At 40.4% G+C, this 20,051-nt stretch overlaps 1 protein-coding gene across 1 annotated transcript in view; it reads left to right on the forward strand.

Moving 5' to 3' along the window:
• Positions 1–3,410: 3,410 nt before the first annotated feature.
• LOC136166394 (uncharacterized) overlaps positions 3,411–20,051 on the forward strand; it is a 51,434-nt gene continuing 34,793 nt past the window's right edge. Inside the window, exons 1-3 of the mRNA XM_065932549.1 lie at positions 3,411–3,495; positions 3,953–4,183; positions 9,391–9,492. Coding sequence (XP_065788621.1) covers positions 3,411–3,495; positions 3,953–4,183; positions 9,391–9,492 — 418 coding nt within the window. The remainder of the gene's footprint in view (positions 3,496–3,952; positions 4,184–9,390; positions 9,493–20,051) is intronic.

Here is a 20,051-nt window from a genome sequence, read left to right on the forward strand (position 1 = left end):
CATGATATTACTGATTCAACATGATAGCTGTTTCGAAGGCAGAATTAAAGGAACATAATTTCAGCAGCTTCCTCTTTTCCTCTAATCCCAGAGTTCATTGTTATTTTATACACTGAGGCACTTTGGAACCTCTCAGATGCTTTTAATCTGGCACTTCCTAGTTGGCAATTACTACTTCATCCTCGGTCTTTATGCTCTCAAGAATTTGAGCTCATAAAACAACATTGTTCTTATAATTGTGGAAAAACCACAGGAAAAGAAAAATTCCCTGTCTTGATCAAGCCCCACTTGTGAACATTTTTATATTTATTATACTTATTATACTTTAACATGTTTTAAATTTAAGGTGGAATTGCACTCTCTTTTTGAAAAAGGGGGAGAAATCAAGAAATCATTCTCACTGAACTACACTGGGAACATACATTAAGGGGTGTAAAAAAATTAAAGCGACTCCCCATGTTGCAAAATGAAGTTTAAAAGGCGTCTGAACTAAAGCTAACATCGCATGCGGACAATCCAATGCCCAGGCAGAATGGAGGGATGCTAACCATGCCTGCCTGCAGTGTCACAGGAGCCAATTCATGGGAGAAGAATGAAGGGACTTAATTAAAGGTGGATGATGTCACTTGAAACAACTTTTGGACTGAGGTTAGGTCAGGGTTAAGTTCAATTCTATGAGGAGTCCCTCTATGCCATGTCAGTGGACAGTTCAAACAAAGTTGATAGAAGGGAGGTAAAAGCCAAGAGGTTAAAAGTCGCACAGTAAAATAAGTGTCAATGTGTAAAAAAAATGATGACAGTTTAAAGCATTTTGAATGCTGAAAATGTTTAAGCAGGAGCATCAGAAACAGGCTTACAAAAGCTGTTAGACCCCGGTAAGGGTGGAGCTTTTATAAGATATATCCAATGAATCCTGGCTCTTTGAAAAGGGCTCCATTTCAAATGAGTCACTTACATACTTTCCCCTGCACATCAAGAGCACCATCTTAAAAGGACCAAGGAACACTAGAGAAATCTCGTGGATAGTACACATTTTAATAGCATGTTAAGATTATGTAGGCAGGGTACACGGTTGAGAAATGTGAATTTGATCTACATAAGTAAATGATCTTTGTAAAATAATTTTAAGGAAGAAAAATTTACTCTTGGTACTATGAATTTTGCCTAAAATGTTTGACAAACAAGATATATCAATGTAATAGTCAAGAAATATGTATTGATTTCCCCATTGATAGACATTAATATAATGTCTGGAAATGTTTTAGAAAATGTAAAGATGAAATGGACATGACCATATCTTTAACAAGTAAGAGAAACAGGTATTAAACAAATGGTAACACTTAATTTAGGTAGGCATAGATATAAGAAGTCTATAACAGGTATAATCAATGTCATGAGGAATGATAGGTATAATCAATGTCATGAGGAAAAATGATAGATATGATCAACATCATGAGGAAAAATTATGGCCTCCTTCACCTAGGAATAGTAACAATTATATGATAGGTATAATCAATGTTGTGAGGGAAAAAAAAACAACAACCAGTATCCTTCACCTAATTTAGAATTATAAACATGGATTATAAGCTTACCCCAGTAAGACTGGTGCATCTAACCACATGAACCAGGTCTAATCACATGGTTCCTCTAACCACGTGGACCACACTCTTGTCTAACTTAATGAAACTATAGACTGTGCCAAGTAGGATCACCCAAGATGGACGAGTCATGGTGAAGAGGTCTGACAGAATGTGGTCCACTGGAGAAGAGAATGGCAAACCACATCAGTATTCTTGTCTTGAGAACCCCATGAACAGAATGAAAAGGCAAAAAATATGGCGCTGAAAGACGAACTCCCCATTCGGTAGGTGTCCGATATGCTACTGGAGATCAGTGGAGAAATAACTCCAGAAAGAATGAAGAGACAGAGCCAAAGCAAAAACAATAGCCAGTTGTGGATGTGACTGGTGATGAAAGAAAGGTCTGGTGCTGTAAGAGCAATATTGCATAGGAACCTGGAATGTTAGGTCCATGAATCAAGAAAAATTGGAAGTGGCCAAGCAGGAGATGGCAAGAGTGAACGTCGACATTTGAGGAATCAGCAAATTAAAATGGACTGGAATGGGTGAATGTCACTCAGATGATCATTATAACTGCTACTGTGAGCAAGGATCCCTTAGAAGAAATGTAGTAGCCATCATAGTCAACAAAAGAGTCTGAAATGCAGTACTTGGATGCAATCTCAAAAAACAACAGAATGGCCTCTGTTTGTTTCCAAGGCAAACCATTCAATATCACGGTAATCCAAGTCTATGCCCCAAACCGTAATGCTGAAGAAACTGAACTTGAAGAGTTTCTTCAGCAGAAGAACAGAAGAAACTTGAACGCTTCTATGAAGACCTACAAGACCTTCCAGGACTAACACCCAGAAGGATGTCCTTTTCATTATAGGGGACTGGAATGCAAAAGCAGCAAGTCAAGAAACACCTGGAATAACAGACAAACTTGGCCTTGGAGTACAGAATGAAGCAGGGCAAAGGCTAATAGAGTTCTGCCAAGAGAATGCACTGGTCATAGAAAACACCCTCTTCCAAAAACATAAGAGAAGACTTTACAAATGGACATCACCAGGTGGTCAACATTGAAATCAGACTGATTATATTCTTTGCAGCCAAAGATAGAGAAGCTCTATACAGTCAGCAAGAACAAGACCGGGAGCTGACTGTGGCTCAGATGATGAACTCCTTATTGCCAAATTCAGGCTGAAATTGAATAAAGTACAGAAAACGACTAGACCATTCAAGTATGACCTAAATCAAATCCCTAATGATTATACAGTGGAAGTGAGAAATAGATTTAACGGACTAGATCTGATAGACGAGGGCCTGTGTTTCTCCACTTCCCCCTCCAGCCTGTGACCCTGGTGCTTCTTTTCATCACAGCCCCCACTGAATGCTCAGGGCACAGCTGGTAAGTGAATAGATCAGAGGCTCCATTCCTCCACTGAGAAGCTCGGATGCTAGTAGGAGGAGGTATAGGCCAGGTCAGGGGCAGGGGAATGTGTAGGAGTGCAAGGGCCACTCTCCTCGCCCCCGCACTGGACACATGACCCCTTTGATGGGAACCTCTCATACTGCACACCCAGCAGGGAAAGCACAGCACAGACCCTACCTCTGAGAGACTTCAGGACACCAGCATTCCGTGGGCCCCAGGAGGGAATGTGAGAGGATCCACAGGAAGCAGGGGCTTTGAGAGGGACCTTGAAGAGGACCCTCAGCCTCCTCTTGTCCACTTCAGCCGGGGGGTGTCTCATTCGCTTCTCAGGACTCCTCACCACAGCCAGTGCAGATGTCCTGACCTTGATTCCATACGAGGTCCAACAAGGTGGTCTTTGCCTCAGTCCAGGAGAAATGACGCATGTTTCTGTCACCGTTGCCACCCCAAGGTCCACCCCTCCCCTGACCCCACTGCCTATGCTCCCTTCCTCTGACGTATGTCAGTGTGTACTTGTGTGCACACGCAGAGAATCTGCTCCACATTGCCAAAATATCCTGGGGTCTCAGGACCTCTAGTTCCCACGGCAAACTACGTGGCAGGGAGACAGCGCTAGCCTAGGAGATCCTAACTCTCCCTTCATCTCAAGACTCTGCCCCTGCCGAGGCTGATTAGTAGTAACACACACACACACACACACACACACACACACACACACACTAAATAAAACTTCACAGGCTAAAACGTATTGACTGAAAATTTATAGAAGCAATAGATAAGTTTGGTACCTATTATCTGACTCAGTTGACCAAGTAGAAATTATTATTCTTAAATCTTACAAAGACAGAATCTATAGTCATGAAATGATGATTAGGATAAGAAAACTTGACATTTATTTTTTTAAACAACTGATATCAAGTCCAACACTCTAAGGAAATGTAAAGTCAGGATTTTCCAGCCAGGAGTCCTGGGGCTGACAAACGCCCCTCCCCGCCCCCACTGGGCCTGGAGCGAGTGCGCAGGCGCGAGAGGCTGCAGGTGCGAGTGCGCAGGCGCGAGCGGCCACAGGCGAGTGGGCGGAGGCACAGGGACGCCAGAGCTCCCGGACCGCTCCTGAGGGGAGGGAAGGTGGAGACTGGGTCGGTCCCCACTGCGAAAGGCCCCGGACCGGGGAGCAGCGCAGACACGAGTAAGTGCAGCTCTATCCGCAGCCCCTCACCGCGCGCCCCCGCCTGCCCAACGGCCAGCGGCCCCCGACTCCTCCAGCCTCGGGGAGCGCGAGCCTCGCTGGGTCCTCGGGTCCGGGGTCGCCGCCACCGGCCGCAGGGTGAGGACCCCGGGCCGGGGCCCAAGACGGTCGTGGAACTGTGGGCGCCCCGCGCGCTCGCAGCCCTCCCTAACTCGGCGCCCCTCGACCGCGGGGGGCGGCCTCTGGGTCTGTGGGCGCCGCCTGGACCCGGTCGCCGCGGGCTCGCGGGTTCGGGAAGGGGAGGTGCCTCCGAGGAGCCCGAAGTCGGGGCCGCGGGGTGCGCGTCGGGCGCGTTGGGTCCGCGGGTGTGAAGAGGTCTCTGCTCCCGGATGCGCGCCGGTGATGGGGGCGCCCAGCTCGGGATCCTGTTCGCTGGCCGCCAACAGCGGGTGTTCAGGTGGGACTCCGTGCTCTTTGCTAAAGCCTTCTGGAGGATAGGCTACAAAAGGTTATTAACGTTCACTTTCAGCGTTTTCAGGCTTTATTGACGGTCACTGACTCTAAGAGCGCGTCTTGGAGGGCAGTTTGTGACATACTAACATCTAAGCAAAGTTTGAAATAAAACTATTCCCGCCTTTGTATGTTTTGGGGTATGGTGAAGAGTTTTTCTTGATTCCGTTAGGCTTTTCAAGCCTAACGACTTTTGGCGACTTTTGGCGGAGCTGCACTGCTCTTAAATGGTGACAGTATTGTCGCTAAGTCATGTCCCAACTCTTGGGACACCGTGGACTGACTGTAGCCCTTCAGGCTCCTCTGTCCGTGGAATTCTCCAGGCAGGAATACTTGAGTGCGTTGCCATTTGCTTCTCCAGGAGATCTTCCCAACCCAGGAATCGAAGCCGAGTCTCTGGCATTGTAGGCAGATTCTTTAGCAACTGAGCTACTAGGGAAGCTCCTAAGTTAAATGAGCATTTAAAAAATACTTCTTTGAGCAGTTACCATAGACGCTCAAATATTTGAGAATTTTAGTTATAGTAATGGGCGTGGTTTCTTTGGTTTTTTGTTTGGTTTTGGGTCTTTGGTTATTTTTTGTTGTTGGTTGGCTGGTTTTGGGATTTTTGGATTTCTTTGGGTCGGGGTAGAGTTTGCATCAGGAGGAGATGGTATCCAAATCAGGAGAAATGTTTATTTCATGGTGTTCTGGTATGCAGTGTTGCAGTTTAAAGTATCTAATCCTGGTTAAATCTCAGATTGGCTCCAGCAAATGGATATTTTTATTGAGAATAGTTTGGGTTTTGTTCTGTGGGTTTTTTATGTGCTTTTCTTTTTTAGTACAATCTGCTTATTTAGCATGCTTCAAATCATAATAGATTGTAGTTAACACTGGTGGTTGATGCAAGGAACAATGCTTTGTAACACAGAGATGGGTTGTCTTTTTCTACAGAAATTTGTTCTTGAGTCAGTAAATTTCCACGTAAAACTCTCAGGAGTGACTTTTGCTATAGCACTTTGGTCTCTGTAATGAGGAATAAAGCATATCATTTCACTGTTGAAGATAATGGCATATACTATAAAGATAGGCATCGGGTACATAAAAGGAATTCGAGCCTTGAGTTTGGTGAATTAGTGTCCTCAATGAAACGGCTTGTCTCTTCGAAGAGAAGGAGAGCGATAACCACATGGTGATGACCAGGGTTCTTTCCCTACCTTGAACACCAAGAGGAACGGGAGGAGACAGAGTGATTTTCAGAAGAACTGACGTTCATTTATCAACCACGTACCCTCGTTCCTTGCTGTTTCTTAATTCCCAGAGAAATTAAAAAACGTGGTTCCTAACCAGGATATTTGAATGGGAAAGGTCCTTTCAGTTCCCAGGCAGGTAACTGAATCCGTTGTATAAGCGTTCATCTGCCTGTACCTTGGAAGTAACACTGAGAAAATCGTCTTCTCTAATGGATGAAGTGGGCAGAATAGGAGGGTGGTGGAGCTTTTTGGGGCAAGTTTTCCAAAAGTTGGAGCAAAAGTAAATCAGTCTCTTCAAAGGAACAGACTCATTAGATACCAGCATTTGGGCCTTAAGGTCTTTTGCAACATCATGTAGCTTGTTAGTAAAAATACTCCAGACCAGAGAAAAATCCACGTGGTCAAATGCTTATTGGATGAAAAGTAATGAAAGAAAAAGAACATGCTGAAGATATTTAATATCTGGTATTTGACCCAGATCAGTTGACTGAGTACAAATAAAGGTCAGTCAAGAAATCTTCCAGAGAGAGAATTTAGTCATTCAGCTGTGATGTGGACAAGAAACCTGCTATTTATTTGTTAAAAATTAATCCCAACTAAAATACTTTGTTAATTAGCAATAAATATGGATAAACTGCAAGTAGTTTACTATGCTGTGTTTTCAAAGCAGGATCAAGGAATTAAAAGTTACTGAAGTTTTCTCTGGAAAGTACTTTCTCAACATTATTTTTCAAATATTGTAATTCTGATTGCAGTGTGTATGAATCTCAGAGTAAAATCTGTTGAGGAATTGATATTCTCTGAGGTCAAATGACTGATTCAGAAGAGCAGGGTTAAATTGGAGGGTAAAAGTGTCAATAACACAAATTGATGTCTGTCATTTTAAATGTACTAGATTGAGGGCCATTTAAGTGGATCGTATAATTAGCATAATTGTGCGTATAATGGTTTATGCTAAATTACCACACAACTCCCCAAATTTCAGCAGCACAGCACTATGGTTCCCACATCACAGCCCTGGGTGGGTATTCACTTTGGGGAGACTGCACTCCTTCAGATGGTCATTCAGGAACCCAGACTCCTCCCATCCTATACCGTCTCCCTTCCCTTAGACCTCATCCCCATCTGCATCCATCAGCAGAAGGGGTGAAGAATATGGAGAAATGCATATGGAAGTTTCTGATGAGCCAGCTCTGGAAGGATCCAGCTCAGTTTCTCTGCTGCTGTTTTGGCCACAGTCCATTTCTGTGGCCACAAGAGAGACTGGGGATTCTTCCAACTGTTCTCCCCAGGAAGGGAGAACAATTAAAGTTGTCAGCAACCGTGAGTCATTCATTTCGATTTAATTCGTTTTCAAATCTTTATTGGCTGTTTGCCATACACCAAGCGCTGTGCAGAGTGTGACCTGAGAATTGGTTGAGCAGCATCTTGATCTTGGAGGAGTTGTGAATCCTCAGGAGAGAAGACAGAGTATGAAGTGCCTGCCATCCTAGGAGAAAGGGATTAAGAGAACCTGCTTTGAAAGTTCAGGGAATGATTCTAGATTTGAAAGCTGCCTGGAAATGATTGATTTGGATTCCACTTTCAGAGATGAACAAGATATGATTGTGAAAGAAGCTGGCATCAGGAGCCGTAGAAACAGGTCCTGCGATACAGGGTATCATAAAGAATATCATGTCGTCATTGTTCAGTTGCTAAGTTGTGTCGGTCTCTTTGCGACTCCATGGAACTAAGAAGAGATATATCATTTTACAGCTAAAGCAGCTGAAGCCTAGAGTAGGAAGGTGACCATCCAGGTCAGGTAAAGGGGTTGAAGATCAGGTTTCAAGCTGAGAAAGAGTCCACGGGGACTCAGTCTGAGCAGTTCAAACACTGAAAGGAGACCACTAATGTTCTGGGAAGGCTGGCATCTGGCCTCAGTGTGGGATTTGAGACAGAGAGTGGGCCCAGGGGGAACTGAGCCTCCGCAGTGGGCAGAGGAGGCCACCCCATCTCCGAAAAGTGCCACTGACCTCAGAGTGGGTGGAATGAGCAGTGAATTCTAGTCCACCTGAGAAAGCAGTCCAATCTGAATAACTCTGAGTTTAGGTTTATCTTACATACTTCTTAAGAAAGAACTTGGACAAGGCCAAGTCAAGTGCAGCCTCTTGAATTCCACACCCAGTATTCATTGGTGGAAGTGCTTAAACCCTCCAAGTGATTCCAGTATTTTAATTTTACTCAGTATTTAATTCCAAAGTTCTCTGTGCGATACAGTGGGTTCTTATTGTTTATTTTATATATAATATGCCTTGCGTGATTCACGCTGGTCAGACTACATGATTATGTTCACTTCTGATATAATCTTTTTAGGTACAGCCTTAAAGTCTTTGATAAGATATTTTAAAATAATTTTAGCATGTGTGTGTTCTATGATTACTTAATGAGCAAATAACTGGAATCAAAAAGAGTGTGAATGTATTTAATGTGAGGACAGGTGAAGTGAAGCAGTCTGGAAGAGGGAACCAATAAAAAGGGATCTTGGTAAATAAATAAAGACATCGTTTAGAAATGGAGAGGTATTTGGAAGGAAATTAGTGCCTGACACCATACTCTGCTCTTTGCATGTTTAGGAGCTAGTTTCTGATGTTATTTTCACCACAGATCTCCCTGTGGTGAATTGTATTTGACCTCCACACTGTTTATCTCCTGGACACATTGTGAAATTTTGAGAAGAAGCAGGTATTAGAATTTGTCTTGAGAGCAGCTATAAACATTTCCTGGAACCCCTCTAGGGTAGAAGAAAAAGGAAAGGAAAATGGAAACAAGGGATAAAGACAGCTAATAATGTTGGAGATACCACTGGGATTTGTGGTCTCTTTTTGAAATGGCTTCCCTGGTGGTTGAGACAGGAAAGAATCCACCTGCAATGCAGAAGTCCTGGGTTCGATCCCTGGGTTGGAAAGATCCCCTGGAGAAGGGAACGACTACCCACTCCAATATTCTGGCCTGGAGAATTCCATGGACAGAGGAGCCTGGTGGGCTACAGTCCATGGGGTCACAAAGAGTCGGACACAACGGAGCACTTTCAATTCACTTTTTGAAACTAAATAGAAGAAGTCAGAACGTGACTGTTTCTTGATCATGGTTTGTTTTCATTTTTGTCTTTTTTTTCTTACTCCTTCATCAGTTATTCCAGTTGATAGAACATTATGTCATCTTCAGTTTCAGTGTGAGTGCTTGTCTTGCTTCCATTTGTATTATTCATGCAAACGTTGATTGAACTGATGACCCCAAGTCATCAAGGAAACATTAAATACACTGATGAATACATTTCTTAATTTTAGAAAAAATTAATGAGTGAAGGTTAAAATACTCTTCTTAAATTTGTCATTTAAAAAATTCTCATATGCATACCTCATTGCCTAATACTGCCAGAAAAATGAGGAATTCCTATGTGTTAATGAGCCTGTATATTTTTTACAGGTATGACTATTACCGAGTGTAACAGCCCAGTTTGCTGGCCATGTCCTGTCTCCAGGAAAGTTGTAGCTGCTGTTGTTTCAGGTAGTCCCTTGGGTACCAGAGGTGAGTTTATGAAGCTATACGACCTTTTACACTTATTTAAAAAAATTGAAGTGTCGTTGATTTACAGTGTTGTATGTCAGCTGTACAGGTAAGTAATTCAGTTGTGTGTGTGTGTGTGTGTGTGTGTGTGTGTGTGTGTGTGTGTATTCTTTTCCATTACCGTTTATTACAAGGTATTGAGTAAGTTCTCTGTGCGATACAGTGGGTTCTTATTGTTTATTTTATATATAATATGCCTTGCGTGATTCACGCTGGTCAGACAACGTGATTATGTTCACTTCTGATATAATCTTTTTAGGTACAGCCTTAAAGTCTTTGATAAGATATTTTAAAATAATTTTAGCATGTGTGTGTTCTAATTCCAGTGGTAGTTATTAGAGATATGATTTTGCATGAAGTATTTCTCTTTTTGTTCTTGACCAATTAAAAAAATTGTTTTTTTTTTTTTCTGATTGGTTTGCTAGATATTTGTGACTACATTAAAAATGTTAACTTTTGTCTCATCTTAAAATACGATCTGAATTAGCAATGAATATTGTGCTATACATAAGGGCTGTGACATAAATCTAGTTTCTAACTTCATAAACACATAATCTAGAAGGGAACACAGACACATATGTAACAACTGCATTTGTTTACTGAGTGAAATAGTGAGATGGATAAAGTTCTAGTAAGCCTTGAACAGCCAAATCAGCTTCAGAAATAGATGTGCAGTTATTTTAAAATATTTTAAACATTTTCCAGCTACATGCAGAAAATAGTGTGAAAGAGGTATGGTTCTTACTATAAGCAATTTAGCATTTTGACATTCTGAGCATCCTCATCATGAAATTAAGTCCAGAAGGAGTTTTCCCACATCTCTTGAAATGGTCCTTGTTCGTCCACAACATTTCCCATAATAACAGAGGTGCTTCCAAGGGCAGGAAACGTCAACGTTATTAAAGTTTCACAAAGCAAAGTCACTTTTAAGAATATGATGTCCCCAAACTGACAAAGGTCTTGAAAAATAATTTCAAGGGCGGCATAAATTATTTTCTGCTTGTCAAAGGGCAGAAATATTTAGGTTGAGCTAATGAATGGTAGAGTTTTAGAGTGGAGAATATCCTTAAAATATTACATAGATTTATACTGTCAGTAGATGCTACCTACATGAGGTTATTTGTATTTAAACAAATTTTAAAATTAAAACTGCAGTTTCTCAGTTGGATTTGCCATATTTTAAAGATGTTTATTAGCTACATGTGGCTAGTGAATACTGCATTGGCTAGTACAGATACAAAACATTTTCATTATCATAAAAAAATCTATTGAGCAATACTAAATATATACCCAGATATTCATAGAGGAGGCAACCAAGTCTCAAGGAAGTAATAAAACTTCCAGAGGTCACACAGCTGTGTTTTTAAAGAAACGCAGAATGATGCAAAGCAAGTAATAACAGAGGCATTAAAGAAACCCAGGAGGTTTCTGGAACAGATAAAGTAGAGTTTAACAGTGCAGGCTTAGTTGTTAGCAGGGTTGAAGCTCATGATCATTAGGACGACCTACCTGATTGAATTTGGACAGTTAAAATTTTATGCAGTGAATTAAAAGCAGAAAAATATTTCAATTTCAATCAAAGGCTGCCAGCTCCATATTTTTAGCCTGTGCTGTGCTTCCAGATTATGTTTATCACTTTAGTATACAGGGCACCACTCAAACCAAACCCGAAGTTTGGTTTGCCTGGCCCCAAGAAATGAAACAATCTTGAGGGGTTATGGCTATATTTGAAAAGGTTGATTTTTCAATGCATCATGCAGACTGGCCCTGTTTTAAAAGGGACTCCTGCCACCACATAGTCGAAATGTGAACTCTTTTCTCTCTTGGCAAAAGTCAAAGATAGGCCCTGCATTTTTATTATTTCATTAAAATCCAAGTATTATTTTTCCATTTTCTACCTTGTTTTCATCACAGTGTGATCAACTGTAGTCAAGAAAGGAAAGGTTAGATTTATCAATCGAAGTGTGATAAAGGCCCTCTAAATAATTGAACCCTCAGGAGAAACAATCCTCATGTATTCTTTTTCTGTTGCTTCAATATCTTCATAAAAAGTCATTTCAGTATGTTTGGTCCTGTAGCAGAGATTCTGTGAAGTGCTTATCTTCCTCGGAGGTCCAGAAAGCCTGTGAGTGTGTGGATAAAGGTGGGTCTTAGAGAGAGAGAGGGAGGATGGAGAGAGACTTGATGCTGAGAGAGGACAATGTTCTAAAACCTCCTTGGGTTGAAGGTAGGGGAGCAGAAATACCCATGAGTAATCTAGAGTAAAAGTTAAATAATCAAGGAGATGAATACTCTGAAGGAATATGGTAACTTCCCTCCTAGAAATAAAAGTTACCCTTATTAATTCTCTTCCTTTTGCCCCAGAAAAGCATTAGTTAGGTCTAGAGAGGGGTATTATTGCCAGAAATGGAAAAGGCAGTTTGAAGAGACTAGCCTGGAGCAGAGAGAGCAAGAAAGCTGAGCCAGTAGATGGAAAGCAGACTTCATGGAAGTCTCCAGCTCAAGTTCTGGGAACACCAAGTTCAAGTCCAAAAGGGCCCACATGGGAACTGAGGAAGACTGGCAGAGAGGGCAAAGTTACACTGAAGGTACAGTATTTATTATGGGATTGAACTCCTGAAAGGCCTTCCAGTAGCTTCCGATCTGTTCAAGAATCCTTCATGTCCTGCTGCTTCCCAGTGAGTGGCTCACAGCTTCAAGACCTCTTCTCCAGGCTAAAGAACTATTTGTAATATACCCTGCCTGTATTTTTTACTTTGGCAACCCAGACAAGGAAAGTTGAACAATTTTCAGATTCTAGAGCTTTTGCCCCAGCCCTGGAAATGCTGCAGACAGCCAATCTCAGCTAAAGGGAGCCACTTAGCCCAGGGTCACATCACCCCTTCGTACAATGCCCTTCATCCAATGACAGGTGTAAGAATATAAAAGTTAAGACATCCTCCTGAATTGGGACATCCCCCTGAAGGGGTCATCTCATTTTAAGAACTCTCCCCCAAAGGGTCACCTGAGGTTTCCTGAGGCTGCAACACAACTTTACTTCTACCTTTGCCCAATCTGATGTCCTTTTCTTCCATACGTTGTTGATGCCAAGAGTTGTCCCTAATTAATCTCTTAGACACTAATCACTGTCTCAGGGTTAGCTCTGAACATGGTGGCATTTGTTTATGATTTGGAGTGCATACCTAGACTTTAAAGTGCAGCAGTGCCCAATTGCACAAATATGTCTTTCTATTTCTCTCTCTCATCTCTGTTTTCATTTTCTCGCTGCTAGATTAGTCAGGGGACTCCCAAGTTCTTCATTGTGTCATCCTGGTACCAAGATTCTCCTGGAAATTATAAAGTTATTCACCTTCTACATCAAGTACTTCTTATTTTTTCCCTAGAAACATAAATCATCCTTAAAAGGAATTAGAGTGTCAAATCTTAAATATATTTTAGTTTCTCCACCACTTTATACATTAAATGCTTTTTCCTGGAGACTGCTTCTGACATTGGCGTTCACTGTGCTCTCAAACTGCCTAATTTGGAAGCTACTCCTGTTTCCAAATGCTGCCTTCTGCTGGTCTCCTGAAGTTCTGAAGTCTGCCCTGCCTCCACTATTAGGTATAGTTCAGTAGTTGTCTACCTCAAGGTAATAGGGTATCTTTTGGAAGCTTTATTCTTTTTCCATTTACACAACACACACACACGTATATGATTACATATATTATATAATTCTAATACTTAAGCGTCTATGTGACCACAGCTTTATCTGCAGCCCACAGGTTTTGCTACAGTATATTTTCATTCAGTTCAGTTCAGATGCTCAGTCATATCTGACTCTTTGCGACCCCATGAACTGCAGCATGCAAGGCCTCCCTGTCCATCACCAAGTCCCAGAGTCCACCCCAACCCATATCTGTTGTGTTGGTGATGCCATCCAACTGTCTCATCCTCCATCGTCCCCTTCTCCTCCTGCCCTCAATCTTTCCCAGCATCAGGGTCTTTTCAAATGAGTCAGTTCTTCACATCAGGTGGCCAAAGTATTGGAGTTTCAGCTTCAACATCAGTCCTTCCAATGAACACCCAGGACTGGTGTCGTTTAGGATGGACTGGTTGGAGCTCCTTGCAGTCCAAGGGACTCTCAAGAGTCCTCTCCAACACCACAGTTCAAAAGCATCAATTCTTTGGTGCTCAACTTTATAGTCCAACTCTCACTTCCATACATGACCACTGGAAAAACCATAACCTTGACTAGACGGACCTTTGTGGCCAAAGTAATGTCTCTACTTTTTAATACGCTGCCTGGGTTGGCCATAACTTTCCTTCCAAGGAGTAAGTGTCTTTTAATTTCATGGCTGCAGTCACCACCTGCAGTGATTTTGGAGCCCAGAAAAATAAAGTCAGCCACTGTTTCCACTGTTTCCCCATCTATTTGCCATGAAGTGATGGTACCAGATGCCATGATCTTCGTTTTCTGAATGTTGAGCTTTAAGCCAACTTTTTCACTCTCCTCTTTCACTTTTATCCAGAGGCTCTTTAGTTCTTCTTCACTTTCTGCCATAAGGGTGGTGTCATCTGCATATCTGAGGTTATTGATATTTCTCCAGGCCGTCTTGATTTCAGCTTGTGCTTTCTCCAGCCCAGCGTTTCTCATGATGTACACTGCATGTAAGTTAAATGAGCAGGGTGACAATAGACAACCTTGACGTACTCCTTTTCCTAATTCTGGAACCAGTCTGTTGTTCCATGTTCAATTCTAACTGTTGCTTCCTGACCTGCATACAGGTTTCTCAAGAGGCAGGTCAGGTAGTCTGGTATTCCTATCTCCTTCAGAATTTTCCACAGTTTATTGTGATCCACACAGTCAAAGGCTTTGGCATAGTCAATAAAGCAGAAATAGATGCTTTTCTGGACCTCTCTTGCTTTTTCGATGATCCAGCGGATGTTGGCAATTTGATCTCTGGCTCCTCTGCCTTTTCTCAAACCAGCTTGAGCATCTGGAAGTTCACGGATCAGGTATTGCTGAAGCCTGGTTTGGAGAACTTTGAGCATTACTTTACTAGTGTGTGAGATGAGTGCAATTGTGCGGTAGTTTGAGCATTCTTTGGGATTGGAATGAAAACTGACCTTTTCCAGTCCTGTGGCCACTGCTGAGTTTTCCAAATTTGCTGACATATTGAGTGCAGCACTTTTACAGCATCATCTTTCAGGATTTGAAATAGCTCAACTTGAATTCCATCACCTCCACTAGCCTTGTTCGTAGTGATGCTTACTAAGGCCCACCTGATTTCATATTCCAGGATGTCTGGCTCTAGGTCAGTGTTTCATTATCATTCAATTAATGAAATTCTAATTCCTATTATGACTTTATCTTTGACATCCATATTTATCAGAAGTATGTTTTGTTTTTTTTTTTTTTTAATTTAATTTGTTTATTCAGCTGCACCTGGTCTTAGTTGTGGCTTTCAGGATCTTCAGTCTTCATTGTAGCATGCAAGGTCGTTTAGTTGTGGCATGAAAACTCTTTGTTTGTGGGAACCAGTTCCCTGACTCGAGATGGAATTCAGGCTCCCTGCATTGGGAGTATGGAGTCTTAGTCACTGGACCACCATGGAAATCCAGAAGTGTGTTTTTAATGTCCAAATATTTGATAAAATATTGGTTATACATTTTAAAATTTCTTGATTATTCTGAGTCTTGTTTTATACCCAGCATTCAGTCAACTTAAAAATGTGCCATGTACACCTCAAAATTTGTATGTAAATGTGCATTTCATTCTTGTTAATGCAGTGTTTTATGCAAATGTAGGCCAAAGAGTTTTTCAATTAATTTATTTTAATTGGATATAGTTACATTAAGGATATTGTGATGGTTTTTGCCATAGGTCAACATGAAATGGCCACAGGTATACATGTGTCCCCCCCAATTCTGAACCTCCTCTCCCATTTCCCACCCCACTGTATTCCTCTGGGTTTTCTCAGAGCACCGACTTTAGGTGCCCTGGTTCATGCATCAAATTTGCACAGGTCATCTATTTTACATATGGTAATGTACATGTTTCAATGCTCTTCTCTCAAATCATCCCACTCTCATCTTTTCCCCCTGAGTCCAAAAGTCTGTTCTTTACATCTGTGTCATCTTTGCTGCCATGCATGTAGGATTGTTGGTACCATCTTTCTAAGTTCTCTCTATATGCATTAATATAGAGTATTTGTCTTTCTATTTCTGGCTTACTTCACTCTGTATAATAGGCTCCAGGTTCATCCACCTCATTAGAACTGACTCAGATGCATTCCTTTTTATAGCTGAGTAATATTTCATTGTGTGCATATAGCACAACTTTCCTATCCATTCATCTGCTGGTGGACATCTAGGTTGCTTCCTTGTCTAGCTTTGTAAATAGTGCTGCAGTGAATGTTGGGGTACATATGTCTCTTTCAATTCTGGTTTCCTCGGGGTGTATAGGCCAAAGACTTTAACAATGGTATTCAGATCTTCTGTAGTTTACTGATTTGTTGTTGTTCTGAATTATTGATCTAGGTAATTTAGATTTTATTTCTAGTTAGTTTTCAGAATTTCCCTTCATATATTGCCTCGAAGTTTAGTTTTATGACATGTTCCTTGTAAAGTAATGGTTGGTTTTATTATCCTGTCTTATCTCCAGTGATACTTTTTGCTTTCAAATCTCCCATTATTTTTTTTTCAGTTTTGCTTATTGTTTTTATGACATAAGTTTTGCATCCTTTAACTTGCAGTCTGACTATGGTGTCTTGTAAGGGGCATAGAATTAAGATTTTTGTTTGTTTCAAAAAATCTCTGCCCTTTAATGTGACTATTTACAGTTAACGTATCTTATTATAGACCTTTTACTCCTTGTTTTCTGCTTGTCCTTCCTTTTTATGTTCCTCTGGCTCTTCCTTTTAAATTCATCAAACTCCATTTTCCCTTTATTAGCTCACAATGCTTATATAGGTAGCAGTTACACATGCACCGTGACTTATTAGCTCCTTTACTGCTTCTCAAGCAGTGCTGAGACCTTAAATTTATTTTATTACTTTTTCCTCTTCCTCTTGTTTTAATGCATTCTAATTTTTATATATTTCATTATTACTCTTATGTGCAGTTAGATTTTATTCAGATTTATTCACTTACGCTTCCTTTCTGTTCTATTTAATTCCTTTGTCAAGTCCTTATTTTCCTCTATGATAATTTTCCTTCTGCCTGCGGGTCTCCCTTTCAGTTGGTTCTGATGAGAACATATTCTCTAAATTTTGTTTGTTTGCAGATTTCCTTATTTCATCTTCCAAACAACATTTTCTCTGCCTCTAGAATTCTCAGTGAGCAGTTATTTTCTTTAGCACGTTCCATTATTTTCTAGTATTAATCATTTTTGTTGAGAAGTAAGCAGTAATCTTAATCTCATGCGTTGTTGAAAGGTCAACTGTTGTTTTTCCTCTGGTTACTTCTAAGGTGTTCTGTTTTTCTTTGCTATTTGTAAATTGTACTCTGGTGGTGTTAGATATGGTTTCTTTATATTTACTCTTGTTGCGTTTTTTAGTGCTTGTTGAATTTATGGCTTGATATATTCTTTTTAGTTTTTGAGAACTCTCAGCTATTATTTCTAAATATTGTTCTCGCCCGAATCTCTCTCTTCTTTTCCCTTTGGACTCCAATGTAAACATATGATGAAAATGTTTACTGTGGCCCATATGTTTCAAATGCTCTTTTCTGTACTTTTTTATCCTTTTTGTTTTCCACGTTTAGTCTTCCTATTTTTACTGCTACTCTGTCTTCCAGTTCATTTATCTTTCTTCACCTGTGTTCGGCCCACTACTGAGTTTAATTTTGAATTCTGTCAGTTCAACTTTAATCAGTTTCTAGTTGTCTAGTTAAATTCTCTACCTTGTCATCTATTTTCCTGAACTTGGTAATATTTATCAAAATATATTTGAACTTTAATATCTAGGTCATCCATGATTCTGATTCTGTTTTTTATTCTAATTCTCCTTTTCTTGGGAGTCTTGGTGGTTCTTTGATGAACACCAGACTTGGGATATGACAAGTTGTAGAGAATCATAATGACATTCCAGTTGACCTTTGAACAACCTGGATTTAGATTGCACAGATCCACTTATATATGGATTTTTTCCCAACAACTGCAGCACTGCATGATCTGTGGTTGGTTGAATCCTCAGATGCAGAACCATAGATAGGAAGGGCCGCCTATCAAGTGATATGTGAATTTTTGACTGCATAGGGAGTCGGTGTCTCTAAGTCTTGTATTGTTGAACGGTCAACTGTCCTTTTTTCAAGAGAGAATTTCCTATTCCCAGGTAAGGAGCAGAAGGAAAGATCAGCTTATTGATCTTCAGTCATTGCACAAGCTTCATACTCATTTTCCTTCTTTATAGATGTTTCCATCAAGGTAGCTGTTTCATCAACCTTCCTAACACACATTCACGTGGACACAGATACATATAGAAACCTCCAGTGTCCTAATTCATATCATTAGCTTTCCACCGGGCCACTATTCTTTGGTGGGTTCTGAACCTCAGTTTTATCTCCTCAGCATTACAAGACTCCTGAGTCTTTGCTTTTGACTTCAGTTAGCTTTTGTTTGACTTCTTAACATCTTGCCTTGTCTACCTACGTGGAAAATGTGATAACGTCAAGGGACCACTGTTGCTGAATTGAGCTCGAGTCTCTGAATCTTTCCCATCTCTGGGATTTTGATCCTTAAAATTCTAGCTGCCTTGTTATTTCTAAAGTCCAACCCTGCTCTCTCCTCAGTCCTCCAATATTGTCCTAAGATCTACTGGCTTTTCTGCCTCTTAGGAGCCATATTTGGTTTCTCATGCTTTTGATTTTCATCAATAATTTCTAAATGACTGGATTAGATAAAGCATGTGCAGAATACTGTTCTTACTTCTATGAGTTTCTTTTCTATTTTATTTTTCTATGTCATGGCTACCTCATTAGCTTTATAATGCTCACAGTCAAATGTTGCTTATGATTTATCTGACCTTTCTAGTATGGTTTCCTAAGGTAAACTGATATAGTTGGAAGCAGAAGTCCTTACCTACTATTGAAAAATTCTGTTTTAGCTTTCTATGAGTTCTTTGATTTATTTTCTTTTGTCCCATCTTCCATCACTTTTTCCTACCAGAAATTCCGATTCTCACAGTTAATTTTAAAATTAAAAATTATAATTAAGCTAATATGTTAATAGTCAAGGGATTAATTTTGCTTTGAAGAAGAACACAGATTGATGAATGGAATATGGAGAATTTCTTAAGACCTTTGTCATTTCTAAGCATGGGAATCAGCCATCTGCACCATGATAAATTAGTCAGATATGTAAGGAAGCACTCATTATAAAATCAGCATTACTCAGTAACAATCTCAAAAGTTGCTTCACTTTCCTACTCATGTTACCAATTCCCACATGTTCAATAGGAGCTTAGAATCATGAGATAGGCCATTTTCCATGTCCTATCTTAGTAACTATAATTATTGGGAAAACAAAACTATAAATAAGGATTTGCTATGAATATATTCAAACCTTTTGTTCCTAAACATCTTCTAGAAGAAGACTGAAAAGTTTGACATAGAAACACCTCTTGATAAGTAAGAAACAGTAAAATTTCTCATAATAGTTCTTTTCTGATCCCATTATGTGATTCTCAGGTTCACACAAAATTATTTTTATATGAACTTCACAAATCTTATTTTTACTATTAAATCAGTGGCCCCACTCTTTTGAAACATGGGGCAAAATAGTTGAAATTGGAACAATTTTCCAAAACCCAGGGCATATGACATATGTACCTATAGAACGCAATATTTCTGTCTGGTTCTGCGGTAGAATTTTTCATACCTGCCAGTCTAAGTTGACTATTGTTTTTACAGTGCGTTAGTAGAAATCAAACGGTAAATTCAGTCAAACAGTCATTTCATACATCAAAAAGAAAAATCAGTCAACACAACTGTCTGACTGAAATAAAGGAAGAAAACAATTCAAGGCAAACAGTTGTCCTAGGAGACTTGTATAAATGCAGTAGCGGTGTCATGTGCAGAATTAACCTTTCCCCACCTTTAACTGGAGAACATTCTGCCAGCCAATTCAGTCAGCTCAGATAAGCCTGAATTTTAATATTCCAGTCTCATCACTCTCAGTTGATGGTGACTGCGCTTCCTTCTCCTTCCCCTGTCACTCAGTGGAGAACGTCAGAGCAGGAGGACAGTGATATCGGCATACTGTAATGGCCTGCCCTGGACTCTACAGCTTCAAAGTTCTTAAGCTGACTCAGTGATCTTACAGAGTCTGGTGCAGAAGGAATATGTGAATTAAATTACAGACCGTTGACTGCCTTCTAGCACTATCATCCCTTATTTCTGGTTCTAATATATCACTAAATACTCAAGAAGAAATTTTTGAGTGTTTAGCAGAAATATGGCTCCAAAGCAGACACATTGAAAAGAAACATTGTCATCTATGATTGGTTTTAAAGTTGACTTGTCTTTTACTCATAAACAGA

The sequence above is a fragment of the Muntiacus reevesi genome, chromosome 4 (assembly GCF_963930625.1).
Source record: "Muntiacus reevesi chromosome 4, mMunRee1.1, whole genome shotgun sequence".
In the NCBI taxonomy this organism is placed as follows: Eukaryota; Metazoa; Chordata; class Mammalia; order Artiodactyla; family Cervidae; genus Muntiacus; species Muntiacus reevesi.